At 32.3% G+C, this 26,000-nt stretch overlaps 1 protein-coding gene across 1 annotated transcript in view; it reads right to left on the bottom strand.

The window, feature by feature from the left end:
• Window positions 1-264: 264 nt before the first annotated feature.
• The window catches only part of LOC143076282 (mediator of RNA polymerase II transcription subunit 13-like), a 37,654-nt gene continuing 11,918 nt past the window's right edge, over window positions 265-26,000 (bottom strand). Inside the window, exons 10-31 of the mRNA XM_076252014.1 lie at window positions 24,329-24,557; window positions 23,634-23,676; window positions 23,137-23,279; window positions 22,586-22,670; window positions 21,794-21,942; window positions 20,901-21,070; window positions 19,549-20,243; window positions 15,351-15,476; window positions 14,120-14,290; window positions 13,053-13,150; window positions 12,625-12,877; window positions 11,679-11,738; window positions 10,902-11,057; window positions 10,437-10,675; window positions 9,821-10,003; window positions 9,027-9,247; window positions 8,245-8,387; window positions 7,455-7,732; window positions 6,781-7,047; window positions 5,858-6,016; window positions 5,112-5,209; window positions 265-4,207 (exon numbers count right to left, since the gene is read on the bottom strand). Coding sequence (XP_076108129.1) covers window positions 4,075-4,207; window positions 5,112-5,209; window positions 5,858-6,016; window positions 6,781-7,047; window positions 7,455-7,732; window positions 8,245-8,387; window positions 9,027-9,247; window positions 9,821-10,003; window positions 10,437-10,675; window positions 10,902-11,057; window positions 11,679-11,738; window positions 12,625-12,877; window positions 13,053-13,150; window positions 14,120-14,290; window positions 15,351-15,476; window positions 19,549-20,243; window positions 20,901-21,070; window positions 21,794-21,942; window positions 22,586-22,670; window positions 23,137-23,279; window positions 23,634-23,676; window positions 24,329-24,557 — 4,099 coding nt within the window. The 3' untranslated portion in view covers window positions 265-4,074. The remainder of the gene's footprint in view (window positions 4,208-5,111; window positions 5,210-5,857; window positions 6,017-6,780; window positions 7,048-7,454; window positions 7,733-8,244; window positions 8,388-9,026; window positions 9,248-9,820; window positions 10,004-10,436; window positions 10,676-10,901; window positions 11,058-11,678; window positions 11,739-12,624; window positions 12,878-13,052; window positions 13,151-14,119; window positions 14,291-15,350; window positions 15,477-19,548; window positions 20,244-20,900; window positions 21,071-21,793; window positions 21,943-22,585; window positions 22,671-23,136; window positions 23,280-23,633; window positions 23,677-24,328; window positions 24,558-26,000) is intronic.

Here is a 26,000-nt window from a genome sequence, read left to right as displayed (position 1 = left end):
GGTAACAATTTCCTGCATCGTATACGGCACACATCTAGTTGGAACTGAAACAAATTTTAATTGTGGAACTTCAAGCATTCCTGCAGAGCCTGTACCAGATCAGAACTATGACAACTTTCACAAACTGTTCCTCAGATGATTTTTTGAATAAATATATACTTTGCCTTATTATAACATATTCTGCAGATCAAAATGTTTGTCATTTAGTAATCTACTTAAAAAAACAACAGTGAACTGGTAATAAATTCAAAATAATGCAACAAGTTTAAACAATAATTTTATTCTATTTATTTTCATTTTGATGAAATGAGTCAATATTTCATGTTTTGTTTCAACAGAAATAAATTATTAAATGTATAATATAATCATCATTACAGATAATATCTCAAAGACATTAAAACCTATTCATCACAAGAGTACAAATATACATAGAAAAAAATGCCTTGATATTCTAATGATCTTTTAAGTTGCACCAAAAACCAGTGCAAGACAATTGGCCTGATGTGCTAATAAAATAAGTGACTAAAGATTTTTGACATATTTCTTAATTTTGTTTTTATGCCTTTATAATACTGTCAACATACAACGAAGATAGTTCAACGAAGATAGTTCGCTACAATGACCTTAATTGGAATGCCACTGTGTATAACTGTACAATTCAATCTTCATAATTAATTCAATGAAATGAATCCATTAAAGTCGCTAGGGTCCAAAAATATCTTTACTTATAATCGTATAATTGCCCATTCATTTCTTTAAAGATCAGCAAAATCCGCCATGTGCTCAGTGCAAGAAGGACAGTGAAAAGTAAACCTTATGAAACTTTTTTTTTGAAGTAAGATTAGAAATTTCAAAGCAGGAACAAGTTATTTTTTCATTTTCACATTTTTTTGGAGCAATTCTAATGTCCAATTTACTCGACAATTAGCAAAGAAAGATTCAGATATAATTTGGCTCCCTTGTATATTTGAAATGACTGATGTTCTTAAACATTCATTTTTTTAGTTTTACACTGACCATGAAAATAGCACTGATATTTCTAACTTTAAACACAATTTGCATTGCAAAATACTGAACAACCTTGTACATGCCATTGGACCATGGTTTAGTACCAGTATACACAGTGGGGCCATTCAAGTTGAAATCCTCCCCTATTTGAATAATTACGATAGTCCTCTCTACACAACTTCTACAAAATTGACCAATCTTACAAACTCTTCAATCTTATTATTACAACAATAAAGTACAACAAACTTTGGTTTCATTACAAAATAGCAAAATATACAATTAGTGTCGTCTTTATACAATATCATTTTGGAAATGTTTAACGTAAAGGGAAATTGATCTCCCTGCAAATTGCAAAATATATAAATAGAACATTTTTATATTACATAAATACATTTGTACAAAATTAACAAGAAAAACTGACAAATGAAAGTATGATAAAACTAACAAAATATGATTTTAATATGATACAACCATTGAACTTGTACCCTAAGTCTACCCCTGACTGTAAAAATGAGACTTCTGCATGCATGTTAACTTACAAAAAGTTTTCTTCCGTTTTCAGTAGAGTTCAATAAAGTACTGGACATAATTGACCCCTGACCTCTAATTGATATAGACTCAGATATATGCAAATAATAAAAGTGTTCAACAATGAGACAAATAAGCTTCACAGATACTTTAAAAACAAATTGCAATTTTTCTAATCATTTACTATAAATCACGTTTTCTTCTCTGGTGCTTATAAAATTAACATCTGAACTCTCTCATTTCACCAAATTACATGTGAAAGTTCATCTTCTATGCAATACAAAAAGATAAATAAAATGCCTAGGACTATCTGCAGTTTAAACAGTGGACTTGGAGGGGGGAAAACTGATCTAGTTTATAGATTTCAAATTAGGGAGAACATGTTTATACTATACTCTTTTGAAAAATCTAATAGATTATATATAAATCTCATTATTTGATTGAAAAATAGTTACTTTCTTGGTAAAAAATTTGATATCAATTTAAAAGGAATAATTTATTATAACATTTCTCTTGAAAAAATATGGTATAATCTGGTTAAAATTTATATGTAGTCCAACATTTGGCACAATAATTTTAAGAGACAAACAAGAATAAACAACAAACCAATATTAAGTAGCAATTAAAAAGGTTGACTATTGAATATCTTCCTTTAGAAATATTTCAGACTGAAAAAAGGCCATAACAGGCTCCTATTTTAAAATAAAACTAATACTGACAGACAGATGAATAAAGATACACAGAAAGTCTCCTGTACCAAATATCCAAACAATCATATGTAGAAACCTATCACAGAAATTAATATATAGTTACAAAAAAGGCAAGAAATATGAAATCAGATTATTTTTACAGCTAGTTTCCTGATGCATGTAAAACAAAACATTGGTTAGCTTGCTTGCTTTGTTTGTATATTGTACAATCAGTAGAATAACACCTAATTAAATTCAAATGTTATTATGATATATACAGGTAAAACTATGCCTATATAAATTGTTTAAAGATGTCAATCTTATTTACAAAGCTTGAATAAACAGTTATACAAACAAAGCAAGCAAGCCAACCAAAGTTTTGTTCTACATGCATTAGGAAATTAGCTGTAACAAATTGATCATTTGCTTTTAGTATGCCATTTCACTTATACTACTTACAAGGTATTTTGATATTGAGTTACCACTTTATTAAACAAGGAGATATAAATATCATTAGTTATTCCCAAAAATTATATTGCCATCAATTTAATCAAACAATCGTCAGGAAACCCCCCTTTTTTAAAAAAAGATTTGCAGTATTAAGTTATTTAGGATATTTTTTAACATTACCATATGATAATTTGATACCAATTTAGCTGGATTTTTTATATACTAATTTCTTAGGTACTCCAGTTTTTCTCAACTATAATAACTAGGAGTTTTTAAGGAATCAATCTTGCACTTTTTTTTAAATATCTGACAGAAAAATATATATTTCATAAAAAAATATGTTTCCTCTTATATTGAGTCATGGTTTATTATCGAATTTAGCACGCCTCCTGTTATAAGCACTTAACATCGTTTTCAACACATAAAAAAATACTATAAACATTGAAAGTGATTTATATTTAATGTTTTTTTTTATTAAATTCTAAAGGGTAGTTGAGGAAAGTCTTCTACCCAGAAAAGAACAACTATTAACCAAGATTGATTGACTGTAAGTGTTTAAAGCCATGTTCAAAACTATTGTTCTTTCATGTCTGTCAGTTTTTATTGGTGGTGCAAGCCCGAGTACTCAGAAAAAACCACAAACTCCAGAGGGAACACTGACAATCCTAGTCAATTAAGATTAAAGTCAAGTAAGTACACCCAGAAGCTGGAGATATAAATTCCATCATTTTTTTCACCAATCTTCAGTTTTGATATGACGAGAATAGAACTAATCGTGTTAAGTAACAATGTGCATGATAAATGATAATTTTCCTCAATTCTTTTAGGACATATCTAGTCCTTAAAAGATAACAACAAATACTGGCATAGTAACAAATTCCTCATTGCATCAACCCTTCCTTCTTAGCACTATTATCGTCTTCGTAACATCAATGGAAGATTAGCATTTAAATTCTTTAAAGCCAGCTCCAAACATCATTTGGAAAAGTTCTTTAATATTATTTCATGTACAATTTAATGAATTCAGCTACCACAACGAACTAGGGTGCTTGGAGCTTAATGGAAGCTTATTCCAAGACTATATACATTATTTCTTAATGACATGACTTGTTTTACTGTAGTGAGGTATGGTGTGAGATATGATAAGCTACACAATAAATTAATCACATATACATTTAATACACAAGTTTCACTGACTTTTTTTTCAAATAATTTAGTTCACGATAAGGGAAGGTACAAAAATTTACAAAAGATTCAGAATTATTCACAAAATGTATAAAAAATACAATAAATATGTCGATTTTTTGAGATCCTGATCCTTTCAGCGTTTTGATCAACCATGACAGATGGAGCATGAATTAAATGCATCACAGAAAAAAAATGTCAAAATATCACAGATTCAGAGAAATGCATTTAATGCATGGTACATCTGCATCAAAACTACGATGTGTATTGGTAAACTTGACACTCGATCATTCTTCACGGGGTCAAAGGTCAACCATGACAGGGCGTTGTAGTTCTCCAAAACATACCTACAAGTACAAAGTCCAAATACAAATCATGATTTATGCCACATCATAATAAAACTGAGAATGAAAATTTAAAGATACCGTTATGAAAGTTCTTTGTTGTAGGAGTGATGAGACTCTAATTTTAAAATTACAGAAAAATTCCTATCTTAAAATTTGAGTAATGAATATAAATAAAGGCAGATGTTGTGTATTGTCAATAAATTTGCTGACTGAAAGTCTGAATTTTAATCCCCAATGAAAAAAACAAAACCTCTATGTCTCATGCATACCTGATAAGGATTTTTTTCTTCTAGAAATATACCACATTCCTGTGACATGAGGTAATATTGCGGTATTGGCCTTAGAACGGCAGATAATTCTTCATTTTTTATTTTCCATGTCAGGTGCCTACCCTGAATTGAGTGAAAATTTACACAGTATGTGTTGTGCACTGAAATCTTCTTGTTTTCATGTAGAAATTAAATTATTTGCATACATTATACAACCAATCAGCCACACAAACCATAACCTATAATATCTAACTAACCTGAGTACATCACAAGTAATACTTGAGTCTAAGGGATGAGAATTTCTTTGAGATCTTACTAACCTGAGTACATCACAAGTAATACTTGAGTCTAAGGGATGAGAATTTCTTTGAGATCTTACTAACCTGAGTACATCACAAGTAATACTTGAGTCTAAGGGATGAGAATTTCTTTGAGATCTTACTAACCTGAGTACTTCACAAGTAATACTTGAGTCTAAGGGATGAGAATTTCTTTGAGATCTTACTAACCTGAGTACATCACAAGTAATACTTGAGTCTAAGGGATGAGAATTTCTTTGAGATCTTACTAACCTGAGTACATCACAAGTAATACTTGAGTCTAAGGGATGAGAATTTCTTTGAGATCTTACTAACCTGAGTACATCACAAGTAATACTTGAGTCTAAGGGATGAGAATTTCTTTGAGATGATGGCATGAACTCCTCCTGATTTGATTGAATGTGTAATGCAGCCTGCAAAATAAAATTTAACATGAATTTTTAACCAGAAAAATATGAGAAAGGTTTGAAATTGTACATTCATACATCAAATATTCAAATACCACCTTTGTGATCAGGTGCTCCCACTCCAATCTAGTGTGTGAAGTCTTTGTTTTTTTCCCCATTGCTACCAGACTTGAAAATTGGTATCTGATGTTTCTTCCCTTAGCATGGACTGATAAAGCATTGATAAGTAAGCTCAGAGTCTGAAGAATGTGATATAGAAGGGTCATATGTCTTCCTGCAAACTATAACCTTGTGAACTATGATGTTTCAAAATTAGCTCATTAAGTTGTTTTAGTACAAAGCAGGGTACATATTCGTAGCATGCATCATACCAAGTTTTTGACTTGATATGTATGTAATATTTGTTAAAGGATGTTTAACACCAACACATCTGTCCAATATTCAATATAAAGGTTGATTGTAAAATATTATCATAGCATTGATTTTTTTCCAGATACAATCTGCATGTTCGGCTTTTTCATACTTTTCCCTCAAATAATCAGACAAACAAATATATGAATACCGGGTAACTGGAGATTTGGGTTTAAATCAATTGGACAGCAACTCATCAACAACATACAACCTCCAATCACATTAAAGCGAAAAACAACTTACTTTGAATGTATATGGTTTGTGATACTCGCTTTCTGGACATGCTGACCAGAACCATTTTGGAAGAGGTCCAGAATCTGCTGTGGAGACAATATATCCCATTGCAAGAGGCTGCTGTAATAAATTTGGCTGTTCATCTTGAGGATCTAATTCCTGGGAATTCTAAAACAAAACAAACATGACAACTGTAGAAGAAGTTAAGATTTAATCATTTTTAAATTTTCCTGCTATAAACATTTTAACATCAATAAATCCTTCACTCAACAATACTCATACAACACCAATTTTAATATATCATTGATAAATACCCACAGAAATGCTATGCAAAACAAAACAGCCAAAACTATGTCCATATTACAATGTGCCTATTGTCTCATTTACTTGATTTACAATCAAATCAGTAAAAGCTATTTATGTAAGGTACTGTTTTCGTAACTTTTGTGCATCATCTTACCGAGAACAAGGAATATTATATATATTACATCACCATTAATCATAAGAATATCTAAAATTTTATTCCCATCTGGCAGCACAGAATCTTACATTTCTTTATTTGTATTTTTCCAAGCCATAAGTGTGCATAGGCATTAATATTTAAATTTTCAAAAAATGTACTTTGAAAAGATGTGGTATTCAAAGATGACAAATGACTTTTTTTCTTCTTAAAAGTGTCAAAAAGGCAAAAAAAATTAAAATCAACATTTCAGTATGTTTTAGTCCGCAATCAATTTGTATTGACCTTAACAATATATGAGAACAAAAATGAAAGCAAATAATTAACTTAATATGGCCTGGTAATTCATTTAACTGGCAATTTCAAGCAATTTATAGCAGAAAATGTATCTGAAATAACTGCAATTTTAAGCAGAAGCAGAAAATATATCTGAAATAAATTTCACTTGTCAAAAAAAGTACTATAGACTTACTGAGGTAGAACCATTCATGGCGGACAATGAATGTCTGCCATTATCTGTTGGTGACCCTGGGTTAGAGTTGTTCCCTCCTGGAAGCAAAGTATTGGGGGAGTTTGTAATTTCTTCAAAAACATTAAACAGAAATCCATCATTTATATCATTGTCCATTTTGAAATCATCATGTAAACCTGACAGAATGTTATCATCGTCCATGACATCTTCAATATTCCCTAGGCCTAACGATACTCCAGTATCTGGCATAACACTCTGAGAATTAGCCTGCAAAATAAATAATAGGAAAGGTTTCATATTTTTTTGATTGAACAGAATATTCAATACAATTATACATGTGCATAAACAAAATTATTTTTTTTTTCAATGCTATTTTTTTCCTGTTGGTGTACAAGACTTGTAGAGGGTCAAAGTATCAAACTTTTAATCTTCATAACAAGCATTTGCTTAAATAATTGGCATCTTTAACATCATTTTTTTCACTAAAAACAAACTGTCTTCATTCTTTCTCTACCCAATTATATAAACAGGACACACAAGTAATGGACGACTAATTTACATTTGTACTGTTTTAAGGTCAGCCCGTAGGAACAAACTACTTTTTCCTAATTTAATGAAATAATATATCTGATTCATCTAGGAAAATTTCTCCATTATACTCTTAACTGACTTACCTGTGCATTGGCAGAAATTGGAAAGACTAGAATATGTGTACAGGATGCATCTTGTGGAGTTTGTAACGGACAATTACTACTCATCTTCTCCTCCGCCTTAACGGCATCGGCTAAAACTTGGAATGATGAATGAGATTCCAGAGATATCAGACACACACTAAGAATGCCTGGAATTTCTGAAGAACTGTTTGATAAATGGGAACACACGTTAGGACAAAGATCTTTGATACGTCTCATAGATTTTACAATGTTCTTCTTACTCAACAGTCCTGACCAACCTGGAAAACATTTCAAATACATTATTATAACTTGCTTACATGAAAATATTTTTACTAATATTATACAGTAAGCTATATGCGCTGAATGAAAATCACAACCACTGATCTGCAGTCAAACATTTAACAAATTATCATATTTTATGAAAGCTGCACTCACAATCAAATAGAAACAAGGGTATAATAACAATATACAAAATGCCACACAATAAAAATAACTCTAATGTTCTTTTTTCTGAAAATAGGTTGTGGCAAGTTTTTGTTTTTTTTTAAAGCATTACCAATTTGAAATTTGCCAGTGGTGGGCAATTCAGTCAATTTCTTAAATTATGTTGGTAGCTATTGCACTTTCAATTTACATATATATGACGCTTCAAAAATATAGTGTTACAAAAATATAATAATGACAACTTTACACATCCATACTGAAATATATAGGTATTTAACCTGTACTGGAATCTCATAATCTTTTAAAATTTTCCCTTGAAATAAACATAAGAAATACAATAACTTACCTTTTAATTCACCATGGCCCATTCTACCAAATCTTCCAATCACTAGCCTGCTAGGAATGGTTGTCATGGTAACTACACCCAATATAAAATCCCACAATTTTTTCAGACCAATTTTTCTTGCCGAAGCTTTTTTCCTTCGATTTCTACATCAAAAAATAAGAAAATATATTTCTTTATTGATCAAGAACAGCATGAAATACTAATAAAGACATCATGGACATTTGATAGAACATACATATATTTTATCTCAGTGGATTTTTTTTTGAGTGTTTACAACAATTTCTGAATAATTAACAATTTATAACAATTAAAAAATAATAATAATTACTGAAAATAACACTTGACCAAATAAACATGCTTATTATTGTTGAAGGCTACACTTTATTTTCTTTTTCTATATACATCAAAATTATAATTTTAGGTAACCTGTAAATTTGCTTTCATATTTAACTTAATTTTTCTAAATACTAATTCAAAACATAATGTAAACAAGAATGTGTCCCCAGTACACTGATGGCCCACTCGCACTACCATTTTCTATGTTCAGTGGACCATGAGGGGAAAAAATTCTAATTCGGCATTAAAATAAGAAAGATCATATCATAAGGAACATGTGTACTAAGTTTGAAGTTGATTGGAATTCAACTTCATCAAAAACTACCTTTGATGGTTACCAAAAAACTGTAACCTATAGCGGGACAGACAGACAAACGAGCGGTCGCACAGACCAGAAAACATAATGCCCCTCTACTGTTGTAGGTGGGGCATAAAAATATGAATACCTGTTTGGAATTTCAATGTTGATAGTGGCTGTCTCCATCAGTTCCCCATTCTCGTCTGTACAGGCAACTAGTAACCACCGCTGGTCCTCGGACAGACAGTAAGAAAAGTACAGGACATTGCTCCTCTCCAACTTCTCCCCATGACACTCTGCCAGCAGAGCTTGTTTGTCTTTGGTGGGAGCTATCACAAACGGAGGACTGTACAGTTTCATTTTCTTATCCTAATCAAAAGAAATGTACATTATTACTTACTTATACTTATACATATATATTTTATATGCAGATTAATTACAGAGGCTCTGAACTCACTTGAAACATCTTATCTGATCAATTCCAAAAGTCATAGTAAAATTTATATTACTAGTCCACCAGTCAACTGAGAACTTACATATGCTAAGGGCTGTTCCAAAAATAAATGTATGGGGAGGGGGGGAAAGGAAGTCATCTTTTATTTCACTCCACCATGCATACATTTTATTTTGATATTCATTTAACATGTTTAAATGTTCAAGCAATCTTCCTTAAATAACCACCACCCATCAACTTTTAAAAACAGTGCCTTCCTCCCGCCCTAACAATTAATTCTGGAAAAGCCCTAACCAGAACAAAAGGCATCCCTCAACATAAAAGTTCACATCATAATGCACTATCCTACTATTTTTTCAAGTTCATGGTATTAAACTACATCAATCAGAATCTAATACAGAACAGATAGATAATGTATGGTGGCAGAGGCCAGAAAACATACTATTACAGATAATTCATAAAACATATCAACACAAATCTTCACTTACTTCTTTCTTTTTAAGGAACATCTCAGCAGCTGATGCTGGCCCAAACCCTGTCAACGACCGACCCAATACATTGTGTGAGGAAATCCATCGACAGGCTGTGAACACAGAAAACGATATTGCCTTTAACTGTTGCATGTTACTGCCTCCCTCTGTACTCTCTAACACAGTATGTAATGGAATGATCTGAAAATAGAAAGCATATATACAATTACATTGCAAGTTCAAATATGTCAATGTTAAAATGAGTCTTTGAAGTGTTCATAAAAAAATCGAATTTCCTCTTGGTTTGATAACAGAATTTGATAAAAACAATATTCAAAGAAAATACAATAATTCCTTGATCCATCAAAAATTGGTTTCAACTAATATAACTTATCAAACAGCATGTAGTCATGAACATTTAATTAAATTTTGTATCGAAATCACTGAGTTGGGTAATACGATCAAAATAGTATCACATACTATGTCCATATACAGATGGTTTTTTTTGAAAATCACAGAGAACTTTTTTTCTTTTACAACATTTTTTTTCATACAATTCACATGTATTTAAAAAGGAGATGACATGGAAATACATAAGACAACTATTCCATACCAAACTGAGAGTTAATCTTACCTGTAAATTAATATTTTGCTGTAAATTTTCTGGGAGAGATTTGACAAGTTGTAGATAACACTTGAGAAGCCCTATCTTGATGATTCTGTCCATATCAGATTCCCCTTCACAGTTCTGACCATAGCTGAAAGGATCTACTATATACACAACCAATGCTGGACACTCCACAGGTTTCTCTCTATCATTTTCATGTAGACTTTGGTCTCTCAAGTTGTCTTTTTCAGAAGTTTGAGTGTTTTCTACAAAATAATAAATTCTTTCTTTTACTTTACATTCAATATGTATTGAATAATAATAAGAAAAATAGTGGAAAACTGATTTGCCAGACTGACAGATAGACAGTGTGCAAAACCCAAAAAAACTTTTAAGAAATGACTGAACTTGGGACTATTTTTTCTTCAAAATGAATGTTACGAGTCCAGTCCCTATTACGTAAAACCTATATTTGACAAGATATTAGCCTACCTTTATTGTCTTCACTAGTCGTAGTAGGTGGAGGTACAGTGAACACATGCTCAGTGTTGGTCGGTGGCATAGGCTCACATGGTTTATACCCTGCCCTGTAGTTTGTGTTGGGTTCAAAAACAGAGTTGTCCAACGTCTGCTGCCCAAGAAGTGGAGCTGGGAAAAACAAAAATAAATTCAATAAAATAACAGCATAGTAGGCATTTTCAGTATATACATAAAATTATGTATGTATGAAATAAACATGGCGAAGAACAGCAATAAAAGCAATGTTTGTTTGTTTTTTGTGTGTTTGTTTTGCTGTTTGTGTTATGGATGGATATCCCATATCCTTTGTTTTTCTATTACTAAAGTGTTCAATGTACATTGCAAGTATGCAAGTTCCAATTCATGACTATGACATTTAATTTTTCCTGATTGACTAAGACCTTTATATAACTAGCTGATATATATGAACAATAAAAATACGGTTGTAAGGCAATTTTATAAAAATTTGATAAGTGGAGGTTATCTTACACCAGAAGGCCTTAATAATGATATGAAAACTAAAATTTTATTCATGGCAGGGTTAAATCAACAGTACCTTCTGACCTCCTCCCCCTTACAGTTAGTTTTGAGTTATTTTTAATCTCTATTTGAAATTATTCAGTTGTATGGCTTCAATACATTTTAAATTAATGTTGAACTTTTTTATATTTAAGAACAACTGATATATCCCATGTAAAATCAACAATTCTTCATTTATATTACATTGGCTTATGTTGTGTAGATACTTACCTAACCAGGAACTACACACTTGAGCATACAGCCTCAATTTATTTGTAATTGGAGATTCACCTATAATTAAATTCAAGGTTAACATTAAGGCAAATTTTTTTTACACATAAATTTATATATATTTACTCTTGTAAACCAAAGTACAATGTTTTACAAGCTGTCTCCTTTACCAAATGCTTTGTGAGTTTTTTCTATCATAGAAAAATCATAATAATTATAAAGTTATTGATTTGGTTTGAGTACAACATCTATTTGTTTTAACTACAGACCAGACTGTTAAACAAAGCAAGAATAAACTATCATATTTTTCCCCATACAACATGTACAACCCTTCTTTCCCTGTTTATTTATGGGAAAAGCAAGTTATAAAATTTACATGTATGTCCTACAAAAATCATGATTTAGTTGACATTTCCACAGGAAGTATTTAATAACTATATTATCTCTCATCTACATCAAGAAAATTCAGTTATCACCATAGGTTTTTAGAATCATATTTTTTTTCAGATTTAAAACTTTAATTTCGTGTGCTCTCAAGGCTATTCCAGAAAATACTATATCACCCTCAGGGAAGGCAATTTATTAAAATTTAATATGGGTGGTTGTATTTGAATTATCAAAATGCAAATTAGTATTGTTTTCCCGTTTAAATGGTTTTACACTTGTAATTTTTGGGGCCCTTAATAGCTAAAGGCCAAGGCTCCGTTTTGAAGGCCGTACCTTGACCTATAATGGTTTACTTATATAAATTGTTACTTGGATGGAGAGTTGTCTCATTGACACTCATGTCACATCTTCCTATACCTATGTTATTCTAATTCTTTTTTATTTCTGTGGGTGATTGGGGTTAAAAAAGTGCTGTCCCCTTGGGAGGACATAGCGTTTTCTGGAACAGTCATCAGAATAAAAATAAAATTTGGTTACCAACTATTTCTCTTCTACATACCTATATGTTTGAAGAATTCTTCCTCAACCTCGTCACCAGATTTAGAAGCTGCCTGCTTTTTACCAATTCTCATGATTCCATCACGAAGCTTTTTGGCAAATGGAGCATGACGTCCTAACCGACAGAGTTCATACACATTACTGAGTTCTTGAAAGAATATTTTGACATAGTCTATCACATAATTATTATCTGGAGCTAAAACAACATAGGCAATATCTCTTTGTTTGCCATAAGGTTCCATGAACTGTTTTTCCTGCAAAAAAAAACCCCAACAGATATTGAATTTTATCCTCAATAAATACATAAATTGATTATGAAGCTAAATGAATTTTCTTTTAAGATGCAGGCTTTATTTGAATTCCAAAATCTTCAATAATATAACCATTAAGCTTAGTCTTCAACATCATTAACTTAAACAGTTGACTTACCCAGAATCTAAGCGAGTATGGCGACACTGACAGCCAGTCTTTGTCGTGACCCACTAATAATGCAGGTATAGGTTGAGGAGAAGAATTCTCTTCGGAACCTGAAAATATAAAATACAATGTTCACACAATCTAATAACATGTATATCATGTACATGTATATTGCAATGCTTTCATTTGTGATTTTATTTTTTTAAAAACTGCTATTCCCATTTGTAAATATTCTTTCAGGTATTGTCTTCTGATAATATACCAATGCTAATATCCAAAATTGTTGTAATAAGTCAAAGTAAGATATTCTGAACTTTTAAATTTAGTTTGGTTTACATTTTGAGTTGTTTTTAAAAAAAAATCATCTTTGAATTTTTAAGTTGAAAGTACACATGTACATCATCTTCAAAGAATATGAACAATATCACTCTCGCTATTATTTCAACCACTTTTTTTTATATCCAACTGGCAAAATATCATGTATACAGTTAATTCATAAATTTATGCATAATTTTGATTCATCACCTTAATATGAGAGATACAACAGGATTTATAAACACTACAGAAACTACAACAAACTTTATTGTTGATATAATACTAGAACTTGTAAAGAAAACGAATTATTGCTGATTCCCAATCATCGTGCATTAAATTCTAAACATGATTTTTCTAAAGAGTAAATTACTCTGCTTCCAGTATCAACATTTACACTAAAAATAATTCTAAATGACAGAACTTTTTTCCTGTTTGTTTTGATACTTTTGTTTGAATGTTCAACCTTAAAATTCCATTAGGGCTATTCCAGAAAAAAATGTATGGAAGGCAGTTTTTGTCAGCACCCACCACCCAGACAATTGTAATTGAGAATTATAGTGCATTATAGTGTGAAAATTTGCTCGGATACCCATCACCCATGTATTATTAATACAACGTGCCTTCCAACCCCCCAATACATTTTTTTCTGGAATAGCCCTTACTAGTACTTTATCTTTTGTTACAGTAACATTTGAATGTCATACTTAAACACATGCTCTACCCATTTCACTACAATTTATAACCAGTATTACTTAAATACGTACCTCGACCAGCCAGCTGGTGAAATTCCTTCCAGGTAAGAGGACCTGTTAATTTGAACGTCTGTTCCCACAACCTTGTCACACGTTTGTTCTGTATTGCATCTTGCAAAATAGGTTGTAGTGACTTCAACAGATGTTGGGAGTCTTGAGAATTGAGAGGTATTTTAGTAGCACCTAGTAAGGAAATATCATCTTTAAAGAATGACATAGCCATGTTTAAAATTCAAACATGAAGACTTTAAATTGCAAAGATATTTCAGGAGCTCTTTTCTGCACAGCAAAAGTCAAATTGTTTATAGCCATAATCTGACTTCTAACTTGTAATCTGTGTGCATGTCAATTAGGATTTTTTGCCCCAATATGTTTTTTGATCTGTGTTTCCCTTGAAGTCAAATCAACTTGAAACTTAGTACACATGTTCCCTATGATATGATCTTTCTAATTTTAATGCCAAATTAGTTTTAACTCTATTTTACGGCCCATTGAATATATGAAATGATATTGTGTGTGGGGCATCTATGTATTATGGACACATTTGCTTTCTATGATTCTGCATCAAATGGACTTAATCTCTGTAATAAAGACCAGGAGTCGATTTCATAAAAAAACTTACGCCTAAGATTGATCATAGGCATAATAGGTAAACTGATTTGTTCATGACTTAAAACCAATCTTAGTCATAAGTTTTGTGAAATCCACTCCAGTAATGTAAGCTGAATCAAATCTTATGTAAAATGCATGAAGTGTATTATTCTCCATCAATCAATTTTGATGTTAAATCTTACACAAATTAAGAAATTTGAATTTCTATGCACCCTCAAAACTATTGTGAAAAACCTATATCCTGTTTTACACTTATGTATTTCAACAGAAATAACACTTGAGTATTATACCACAACAGTGTACTACTTAATAAGCCATTTCCTATTGACTAATCACATCTCAAATGTACCACGAGAATCAATTGGATTTCCCTTAAGACTTGAAAACAACATATAAGGATTCTGCTATGCAATCACTTGACTTCTCATCTTATTTGTACAACAAACAAAAAGAAGTGAATTACGTTCTTGTAAATTTATTTGCGCAGTTGCATTTCTACAATACTTCAGTGTCATTACTGTTACAAAGTAAAATACACATGATGTTAAAACTTTACATTTACTTTATTATCTTAGCTTGAATTATGTATCTTATTTTATTTCTAGACAACCTTCAGACACAAACTTTTTACCTTGTAAAAATTGCCATTTATGGAGACAAGTAGTTTTCATCACATCGTCGTTCAGTTTAGTTGGTAAACAGTGTTCCATAGCCTGCCGACCTTGATCTAAAGCTGTATACGAAACATCGTTTCCATCTGTAAAAAAAACAAAAAAAACAATCAATAAAATTTTCAAGTACTGATATCCTGTATAAATGTTTTATAGGTCCTATAATTAAATAACATATATGCAATGATGCTGTTTATATTTTTATGCCCAGTCTACGATAGTAGTAGGGGCATTATGTTTTCTGGTCTGTGCGTCCGTTCGTCCGTCTGTTCGTTCGTCTGTTCGTTCGTCCGTTCGTCCGTCTGTCCCATGTCAGGTTAAAGTTTTTGGTCGAGGTAGTTTATGATGAAGTTGAAGTCCAATCAACTTGAAACTTAGTACACATGTTCCTTATGATATGATCTTTCTAATTTTAAAGCCAAATTAAACTTTTGACCCCAATTTCACGGTCCACTGAACATAGAAAATGAAAGTGCATGTTTCAGGTTAAAGTTTTTCAGGTTAAAGTTTTTGGTCAAGGTAGTTTTTGATGAAGTTGAAGTCCAATCAACTTGAAACTTAGTACACATGTTCCTTATGATATGATCTTTCTAATTTTAAAGCCAAATTAAACTTTTGACCCCAATTTCACGGTCCACTGAACATAGAAAATGAAAGTGCATGTTTCAGGTTAAAGTTTTTCAGGTTAAAGTTTTTGGTCAAGGTAGTTTTTGATGAAGTTGAAGTCCAATCAACTTGAAACTTAGTACACATGTTCCTTATGATATGATCTTTCTAATTTTAAAGCCAAATTAAACTTTTGACCCCAATTTCACGGTCCACTGAACATAGAAAATGAAAGTGCATGTTTCAGGTTAAAGTTTTTCAGGTTAAAGTTTTTGGTCAAGGTAGTTTTTGATGAAGTTGAAGTCCAATTAACTTGAAACTTAGTACACATGTTCCTTATGATATGATCTTTCTAATTTTAAAGCCAAATTAAACTTTTGACCCCAATTTCACGGTCCACTGAACATAGAAAATGAAAGTGCATGTTTCAGGTTAAAGTTTTTCAGGTTAAAGTTTTTGGTCAAGGTAGTTTTTGATGAAGTTGAAGTCCAATCAACTTGAAACTTAGTACACATGTTCCCTATGATATTATCTTTCTAATTTTAATGCCTAATTATATTTTTTATCCAATTTCATGGTCCATTGAACATGGAAAATGATAGTGTGAGTGGGGCATCCGTGTACTTTGGACACATTCTTGTTTATTCATATTTTCATGTTTCAGGAAGAGATACAATATTTATCATCTTGGTTAAGGTTTCTTATCATTATTTACTAATTTGCATACAATTTTGATGTTTTCTTAATATATACATGTATGAACCTTATTCATGAAATACCTACAAAGCCATATGAAATATTTGTGGTATTTTCTTTTAAAACATGGGTTAATCATTACGACATATTGATGGTTTGACCTGAGTCACTCCTATAATTTTGTTCCGACTTTTTTTTATGTCCTACACTTCAATTTTTGTTCCTTATAATACACAAGATCTATGCTGACCAAGGCTTTTAAATATGTCTAAATAAGGATAACTGATGAAACAGTGGTCCAGAACCATCACTTGTACATTGCAGAAAAAAGCTTATAGATTTTTTAACTTTGCAATTCTATACTGTTCTTCTGGTAAAATTTGTTAAGATGCTTAATGTTGACCAAAAAAATAAATTAATATAAGAATCAAGAAACGGTTGAATCTTTCCAGCAAATTTTGTACTTATTATAAACTCTGTAAAAGGGTAGATTTGTGACTGCAAACGAGTTACAGCTGATTTCATTAAGTGTGTAGGGAAAGGTAAAATACTTGGTTAGCTTGCCTGTTAGCTCAACCGTAAAGTCATTATTAGGTTTTTAAAGGTAAACTACCCTCCTTTTGAAGTAGTCTATTCCTACAGACTGATAAGATTGGTTATCTGTCGGACTAGTCTACTTTTAAATGAGGGTAATTTGCCTAACCTAATGAGTTCACAGATCAGCTAACAAGCAAGCTGACCAAGGATTCTACCTATTTCTACACACTCAATGAAATCGGCTGTATATATGAATTTTCCTGCATGATGTTGGTATTATTTTATTAGATATGATACAGGATTTAATATAACAATATATATATATATATATTGTACACAATCATGGTGATTCAGCTAAGCAGGGATTTTTTTAATAGTCACTTGACTCACTTTGAAGGTGCTATAATTGTATAACAATAACTGCTAACAACATTAATACACAAGATAATGATTACTTAACTATTGCAGTGTTCCAGCTAGGTTTTCAAAAGGGCAGGGTGCCAATCCTGAAAAAGGGCATTTAACGCGCGATATGATAATATAAAAAGGGCATATTTTAATAAAAGATGTTAATCAAACATTTGTGTTTATTCGTTGAATCACAGGTTATACAAGAACAACATCTTAAGCCCATATAGAACTCTATCTTTCTACTTTTAAGGCTGAAAAACTTGTCAAGCAGCTTGTCACACAAATTTTTTTATCATTGCTTGGCACAGTTGAACCTTATATGCAGTATGTTTTGAAAGAAGATCTGTTTCATACTGTTTCTATGGTCTACCACATTTTACCAGTTTCACCTTTCTACCCCTGCTGTGCTTGATGGCAATACAGCACAAAACAGCTGTGCTCAGTAAATTCACAATTTTAGGATATAAAGCAACAGTGAAAAATAGTATCAAAAATAAAGAATACAGAAAAAGATGACCAAGGCACCCTACCAACACTGCTACTAAGACCCTCTTTAACTTTTCCCATAACTCAAAATAAATACCTAAACATATATATTCTTAAGCAAGAAGTATGGAGACACATTTTAGAATATGTAAATGGGTTACTCAATGCTAGGAAAAAAATCAGATTGAGTTATCTTTCTTTATTCGGGTGTGCTCCTTCTTTGGAGGATTATAAACAGTACGTAAATATGATGTAAATATGATCACAATATGGAGGCCGATTTTGTTATTTTCGTATCAAAAATGAAGGCAGTCAATGACAAATACGTCTGAATTTTCTGTTTATTTTACAGAAAACAAGTAAAACAATGTCTTCAACGAGTTTATAATGGTTTTCCAACTTTCTGTCATTATGTTTCTTCCATGAAACTACGGTAAACATCGCAAATTGTGCCCAAGTTGTGGTATGCACATTTCTTCAAAGATAATTGCCGACTGACCGATTCTATTTGAACGAATTAATGTTGATGATCATTAATGACCCATCTGATAAACGGATTACCTATAACAACAGATTATGACACCAGTTGTAACCATTGATTAGCTTGGGGTGGTAAACAAAGTCATAATCTTTTCCCCAGGTAAAATTTAGTAATTAGCGTATCATATCAATACGCAAATTAATATGCAATCGATCTTCAAAAAAGGCAGGGCGCCCTGGAAACTGTAAAAAGGGCACAGGGCGCCACTCGGAAAAGGGCGGGCGCCGCGCCCTCTGAAAACGGCCTAGCTGGAACACTGTATTGAATAAGACAAGTATTACTACAGAGTTCATAAAACATGGGTCACCACCTGACACGTCAAACAGACCTTGGTTCCATCAGACAAGCAGACTTCATATTGAACTTTTGTCATCACAAGCCAGAAGCTCAATTAAAAAAAAAAATTGAATTGGATTTTGCTGGTTTGTAGAGAAGATTTTTACAAGCCTGAAAGCAATTGACATTTGTAACACGCCAATGTCGTAGGACTTGTGGTTAAGCGTGAAGACTGGACAAGTATATTAAAATATTATATTACTTCTTTTTCAAAAGTTTTAGATTTCAAACATCTACAGTACAGAAGATCAAATAAGAATGAAGACTTACCTTTAAGTGGGAAATCATCTACAGTACAAAAGATCAAATAAGAATGAAGACTTACCTTTAAGTGGGAAATCATCTACAGTACAGAAGATCAAATAAGAATGAAGACTTACCTCTAAGTGGGAAATCATCTACAGTACAGAAGATCAAATAAGAATGAAGACTTACCTCTAAGTGGGAAATCATCTACAGTACAGAAGATCAAATAAGAATGAAGACTTACCTTTAAGTGGGAAATCATCTACAGTACAGAAGATCAAATAAGAATGAAGACTTACCTCTAAGTGGGAAATCATCTACTGATATAGCTGCATATGAAGTATCTGTGTTCATAGAAAGTCTAATTAAGAGTTGAGATGAGGATGAGGAAGGATACGGCACAGTAAACTGTCCTAATAATAACTCTAGCACCGACTTATTAGGATCGTCCCCTTTATGTTCACCATTAAATTCTAACGATAACAGACCAGGTTTCCGTCGGTCTAACCGATCGTTTCTCACACCTGTAATGTCTACCTCATCCTCGTAAAATAATCCAGCATGAATTCCAAATCGTCTATTGCGAATAGCACTAAATCCACACGTACAACTGTACTGTGCCTCACCAGACGGATCCTCAATAAGGATCCCACTATCAGCACCTTTTATATTACCGTTACACACACAAAAATTACAACTATCAAAATTAGCATCTTTAAACACGTTCAGTCTAGAATCCATTAACAAGATATTGACGATCAAACTTTGCACCTCCGCAATTTGATTATTGGTGCCCTGGTTATCTACAGAGTTCAAGGTTTTGTTCAGATATGACGAAGCATTTGATGCTGGGGACTGCAGTTCGTAACTCATTGGAGTCCTTTGTGGTCCCACACTTGAGGTCTGGAACATTGCAGGCGAAGATTCTATTGCACTGGAGGGCATACGTGATGGCAAGCTTGGAATATTCTCTATGGACGGTATGTTAATGTAGCTGTCAAAATAAAAGTTACAAATATTCTTATAATCCTCAATTACATGTACTATGATGATGTTTGTACTGAAATATATGAATGAGGAGAACTTATTAAATATTTTTATGTATCATTTTCCCAGGTTTAGAGCTTTGCTTTCCAATTGTCACCCCACAACTTGTATGAAAGTATCTCTTATGCTGAACACTATTTAATAGTGTGATAGTTTTAAATGTTTGTGATCTTCATTCAATTCCATATTCCTGTGTCATAGACATGATAGACATTCACCTATCTTTCAAATGATGACTTTACAAATCCATCAGTGGATTAGTGGATTAATTATTATTCCAATTATACATATTTTAGTAGATTTCTTACCAAGAATGTTAAGTCTTTAATGAAGTACAATTTTAACTAGGCTTGAATGCACAAATTTGTGAAAATTGCAAGTATCCAAAAAGCAATGTTTTTCCTCAATCCTTGAAAATTGGTGTAATTTTTTATAGTTGGTAGAAAATAAATTTGTGTCATTTATGTGAAAATATTGTTTTTTTATTTACTGCAACTTACAGAAATTGTAATCAATTTTCATATTTTAGTAATAAATAAGTTAGCCTATTCAGCTGCATGAAAGTGGAAATCAATTAGATAATATATATGATAGGTTTCAGTACCTGTTAGGTGGAGGTTTCTCCATGATTGGCATAGGGAACTGCCAAGAAGCTTTATAATCTGGTGGGTGGTGAATAGGAGACAGTTTGTTACTAGGTAGGGTCACTGTTGAGTATTTTTCTGAACTGACAAATTCTTCTTGTTCTTGTGGCTGGAACACACTAGGTACATCCTGTTAATTACACAACAAAGCAGGTTATTTCACACACAAACATAAAACTCAACTCTTTGTACATGATGAAGGGCCTGTTTCATATAACCATAGATATGGTACTATGAGTGGCATTGTGAAAATTGCACCCATCTCAAGAAGTAATTTCAACAATTGTCTTTCATTTTTTTTCTGAATTTAACATGTAATTTCATGGTGGCATCAGTCTGCACTGTAAGCCACTAGTCTGATGCCCCTATCTCGTTAATATAGATATTTACTTTCTGGACTAGTAGATGGAAAAGTTTTTGGTTCAGACCGTGTCATGTACATTTTATGATGTTTCAGCACTCAGTAGGTTAGGCACTGATAAAAGCATCTCATTAACTCAGCATCTTTTTTATCAACCCTTGCCTGTGACCATCAGTGCCAAGAAGTTTAGGTTTTAAGAGTATCATTTTGATCTGGTCAAGTTGAATAGCAACCTTGCACTAATCATGAAATTTGTGAAATAATGAAAAGATGTTCAAAACTATCTAGTTCTGTGTAAATTATTTAGTGAAATCAAGTCTGATTTTTTCGTCATATAAAAATAAAATTGGACTGTTGTTGTTTTTTATACAAAATACGTCAAGTCATTCACTTAGTTTTACAAAATAATGTAAGTTATCCTATGTAAAGAGGAATAGAAAATTAGAAATGAGATTTATTATTGAAAGTTTAGTCTTGAAACTCAACACTTACCTTGAGGAACTCTTCAATAGAGGGAACATTAATTTCTTTCTTGATAATGGGTCTTTCATATGTTTCAATAGCTTCATGGTATGATATAGGTGAAATCTCTGAATTATTTGATGGAGGTGTTGGATACATTCGAATCAATTCTGAAGCAGCTGAAAGAAGTAAATGCAAAAATTATATATTCAGGTAAAAACAAAATATGATTTATAGTGCACTTATAAAGAAACATCCAAATCCCACACAACCCATTTTTTTTGTGATCACAAGACTCCATAATGCACAATAATTAGTTGTTTTTTACACTGTCTGTTTACCCTGCAACCTTGTCATCTTGAGTATAATTTAAATGATAGTGTCAGGTTAAACCACCAAATGTAAATTTAATGGTCTCAAATGCACTATGTGATTGTGTTTAAATTTGATATGTTTGCTTTTTTTGTCTTATTATCATTTTTTTTACTTGTGTTGTATATGAGGGCCTCAAGGAAGATTAGTAAATAACTAACTGTGTTTAGTCTCTCTAAATAAAGAATTTATTATTATCGTTATTATTATTTACTGGCTCCACACAATGTTGCCATGAACACAACAGTTGTGAAAGCCAAATCCCAACATTAGTTGCAACTTTTCAAAAGACAGCATTATTATTCCGTCTTTATATTCGTTGAGTTTTTGCAATCTTTTGTCCTCTCCATGTTTCTATTTTTTTTAATTGTGCCTTGTACTTTTTGTTGTTCTTTCCTTTTAAACACTTGTTAATTTCTTTTCCCCTATTATAATCAATTACTAGCTTACCTATTACTCCTTCAGTTGGTTGAATGATAAGTTTTGTAGCATGCTTTAGATCATCAGGAAGATTTGTATCTTTTGGCAATAATGACTGAAAATGAATGTACCATATAAGTATAAATGCAATATTTTGATAAAAACATAAAGGATAAAGAGATTATTGTTAACTACTATATAAAATATCTTATCTATTGCATTTTTTTTTTTACAAAAAGACTAAATCAATATAAGAAATGTACAGTCATTTTCAAAACTTGTATTCAACATGTTCAATTATATAAATTTACATTTTACTAAATCCATACACTAAATGACGAAGACATGTAAGGCCTGCTGAAAATATTATTTCTAATTCAAATCTGTTCTATGGTCAATAATGCATCACTGATAAAACAATGTACCAGTATTTTTTTCCCTCATTGTTGAAGGTTGTACATAAAGTTGCCTATAATTATTTACATCAACTTTAATTGAACTACAGTGAATAGTCTCATTGCATTGGCAATCATACCACAACTTCTTATTTTTGTATAACAATATATGGATAGTTTACTTACCGAATCATCATTATCTGAGTCTGACTCAAATATATGGTCCAGATCTGAAGGTTTGACAACAAGATCATTCAAGTGCATCAGACCGTCCTGCTTTAAAGCTGGGTTAGGTGTCGCTGGTGGTGATGTCAAGGAGCCGCCAGCATCTTTGAAAAAAGAACAGTTGCACTTATTTTTATTTTTGTAAATTGATTTCTTTGCCAACAATTCAGTTTTTTTTTGCTTTAAGTACCCTCTAAAATAGTAAGACGATATCCCCCAGTCTACACAAGCAGAGTTCTTTTGCAAATTTTTCACAGACCTGAATCAAATCTCTATTATCTTTTCAATTTTGGAACTAATGGTGCAAAAATTTGTTATCTTTCTGTTTACAAAAAAATGTTTTTTTATTCAACTTGTATGTAGATCTCTAGACAACTTAACATTTAATGCTGTTGGGTTGCTGTCTCATTGACTTATTCATAAGTTGAGCTTGCAGAAAAGATTAATACTCTACTTACCAGTACCATCTCTGTTAGAATCCAATCTACCAGATTCATCATCCTACAAATAAAAATTCACTTTTAAGTATGCCTCTTATTTAATCAATAAATGTCTTTGCATGACAATTCTTAAAGTGTCAGTGTTAACATGCCGATACTCACTGAATTATTGGCATTCACACAAGAATTGTCAAAAGCTCAGTTCATCTTTCTTTTGTCATGTGCCTATATGGGAACCAATTCTCTATAAAGATGGTAACAACAAAAAGTATTTAAACAGATTACATGGGGACATAAAAAAGAATAGGTTTGTTTGCCCAAACGCTACCTACCCAGAAAAAAGCTGCCTACTCAAATTCTTTTATTGTCCTGATTTGAAGAAGTTTTTTTTTAATCAGATAGACACGAAGACTAATAAACACCTATACTTCAATTTCTCTTTTTGAAAAAAAAAAGAAAATGCCTACCTACCTACCCACTGTCTCAACCTTTGGGTAGGGTTTGGGCAAACCAAAATATTTTTAATTGTGGCCTGGCATTTAATTTTAGCTGGACTCTTTGAATTCAACTGTACTAGATACCATTCCAAATGTGTTGACTGGTACACTCAGAATTAACAATACATGCTTATAAATGCTGTCAAGTGAAAAGAACACTTTGCTATCTATCCAATGTATCAGAGAGGGACATATTCTCTCTAACTATAACCTTACCCCTCTGCCGTAAGGAGACTTGCGATTGTGGAAGCCTTCATCTCTGCTATCTCTCATCTTTCTGTTTGTGATTGTAGCAGGATTGATTGATGCTTCGTCAGAAAACTCATAAGGATCATCTTCCATTGACTGGGGAGAATTACAATTCATGTGCTTCTGTGATATCATTGATTCCCCATCAGGAGACAGTTCTTCATATCGGGGCTTCTTCAGTACTGGGATACTCAACCTAAAAGTTAAATTTAAAAGTAACATATCAGCTCTGTAAAAGCGTTTTACAAAGTCTTAAAATTTAAAATTATTGGTTACTCACTTAAATTTACTTTTCAACAGGAAAATTTTAAATGTTTGCCTTGACAATAAACATCTATCCCCAGGTTGACTCACTTTACTGAAGTATAGAAATATGTTCAGCAATTCAAAAACCCATGCCTTTGTACATGTCAGTTAGGACGTATATATTTATAATTAGTCACATGACTAGCTTTAGACTAAATGGAATGCTTTGTGTACATGTTCAGGAATCCTTAAAACAACTCTTTGCAGGTGGACTGTTGCAAGGTTTCATCTTTGTTCTTGTATTGAATATACAAGCAATATTTGCCATTTGACATTACAACACTAAATCAACTAGATACCATTGAGATGGGAGCCATCTCTATGGGCCCCGCTGTCAATAACGTTGGGTAAATAAGTTGTATGGATAATCTGATATGAAGCATTATTTAAAGTTATTACATAGTCTCATGTGTGATTTTATTCTAAGATTTTAATAACAGCTGTCCTCTCAAAATATAGTGTGGATCAAATTTGTTAGCGATGGACAGACCAACAGACTAGACAGACCTTTGACCTAGGAAGTTGTACATACATCATGACACACCCTCTGGTGTTGGTTAAAATGGATGTCAAGTATAATATTTGAAATCATAACGGTTCTCAAGATATAGAGCGGACACGATCTTCACCACAGGACACGGGGTTGTCAACTGAAACCAAAGTTTTTTTTACCTTGACCTTTGACCTAGGAAGTTGTACATACATCATGACATGCCCTCTGGTGGTGGTTAAAATGGATGTCAAGTATAAACTTTGAAATCATAACGGTTATCTAGATATGGAGCGGAGATGATCTTCATCACAGGACACGGGGTTGTCAACTGAAAAGTTTTTGACCTTGACCTTTGACCTAGGAAGTTGTACATACAACATGACACACCCTCTGGTGTTGGTTAATAAACATGTTAAGTATTAAGTATAAAATCATAACGGTTATCTAGATATGGAGCGGACACGATCTTCACCACAGGACACGGGGTTGTCAACTGAAACCAAAGTTTTTGACCTTGACCTTTGACCTAGGAAGTTGTACATACATCATGACACACCCTCTGGTGTTGGTTAAAATGGATGTCAAGTATAAACTTTGAAATCATACAGTACGCCCAGAGAGTTTGTAATCGCGAACTTTTATCACCGATTTCCGAGTGTAGCGGTGTGACACCGCGAATCACGGATTCTACTCCCAATTTCCTCCAAAGATTCTCTCCCAACACCGCGTGGCTGTTAATTGGTTTATTGCCCATCGGATGAACTGAAAATTAATGACGCGTGACAACATAATCGGATTAGCCAGATTTATTACCTTTGTACATTTAATCGATCTTGATTG

This window comes from Mytilus galloprovincialis, chromosome 5 (genome assembly GCF_965363235.1).
Source record: "Mytilus galloprovincialis chromosome 5, xbMytGall1.hap1.1, whole genome shotgun sequence".
Taxonomy (NCBI): Eukaryota; Metazoa; Mollusca; class Bivalvia; order Mytilida; family Mytilidae; genus Mytilus; species Mytilus galloprovincialis.
Note: the sequence above shows the minus strand (reverse complement) of the source record. Positions and strands in the feature narration are given on the sequence as shown.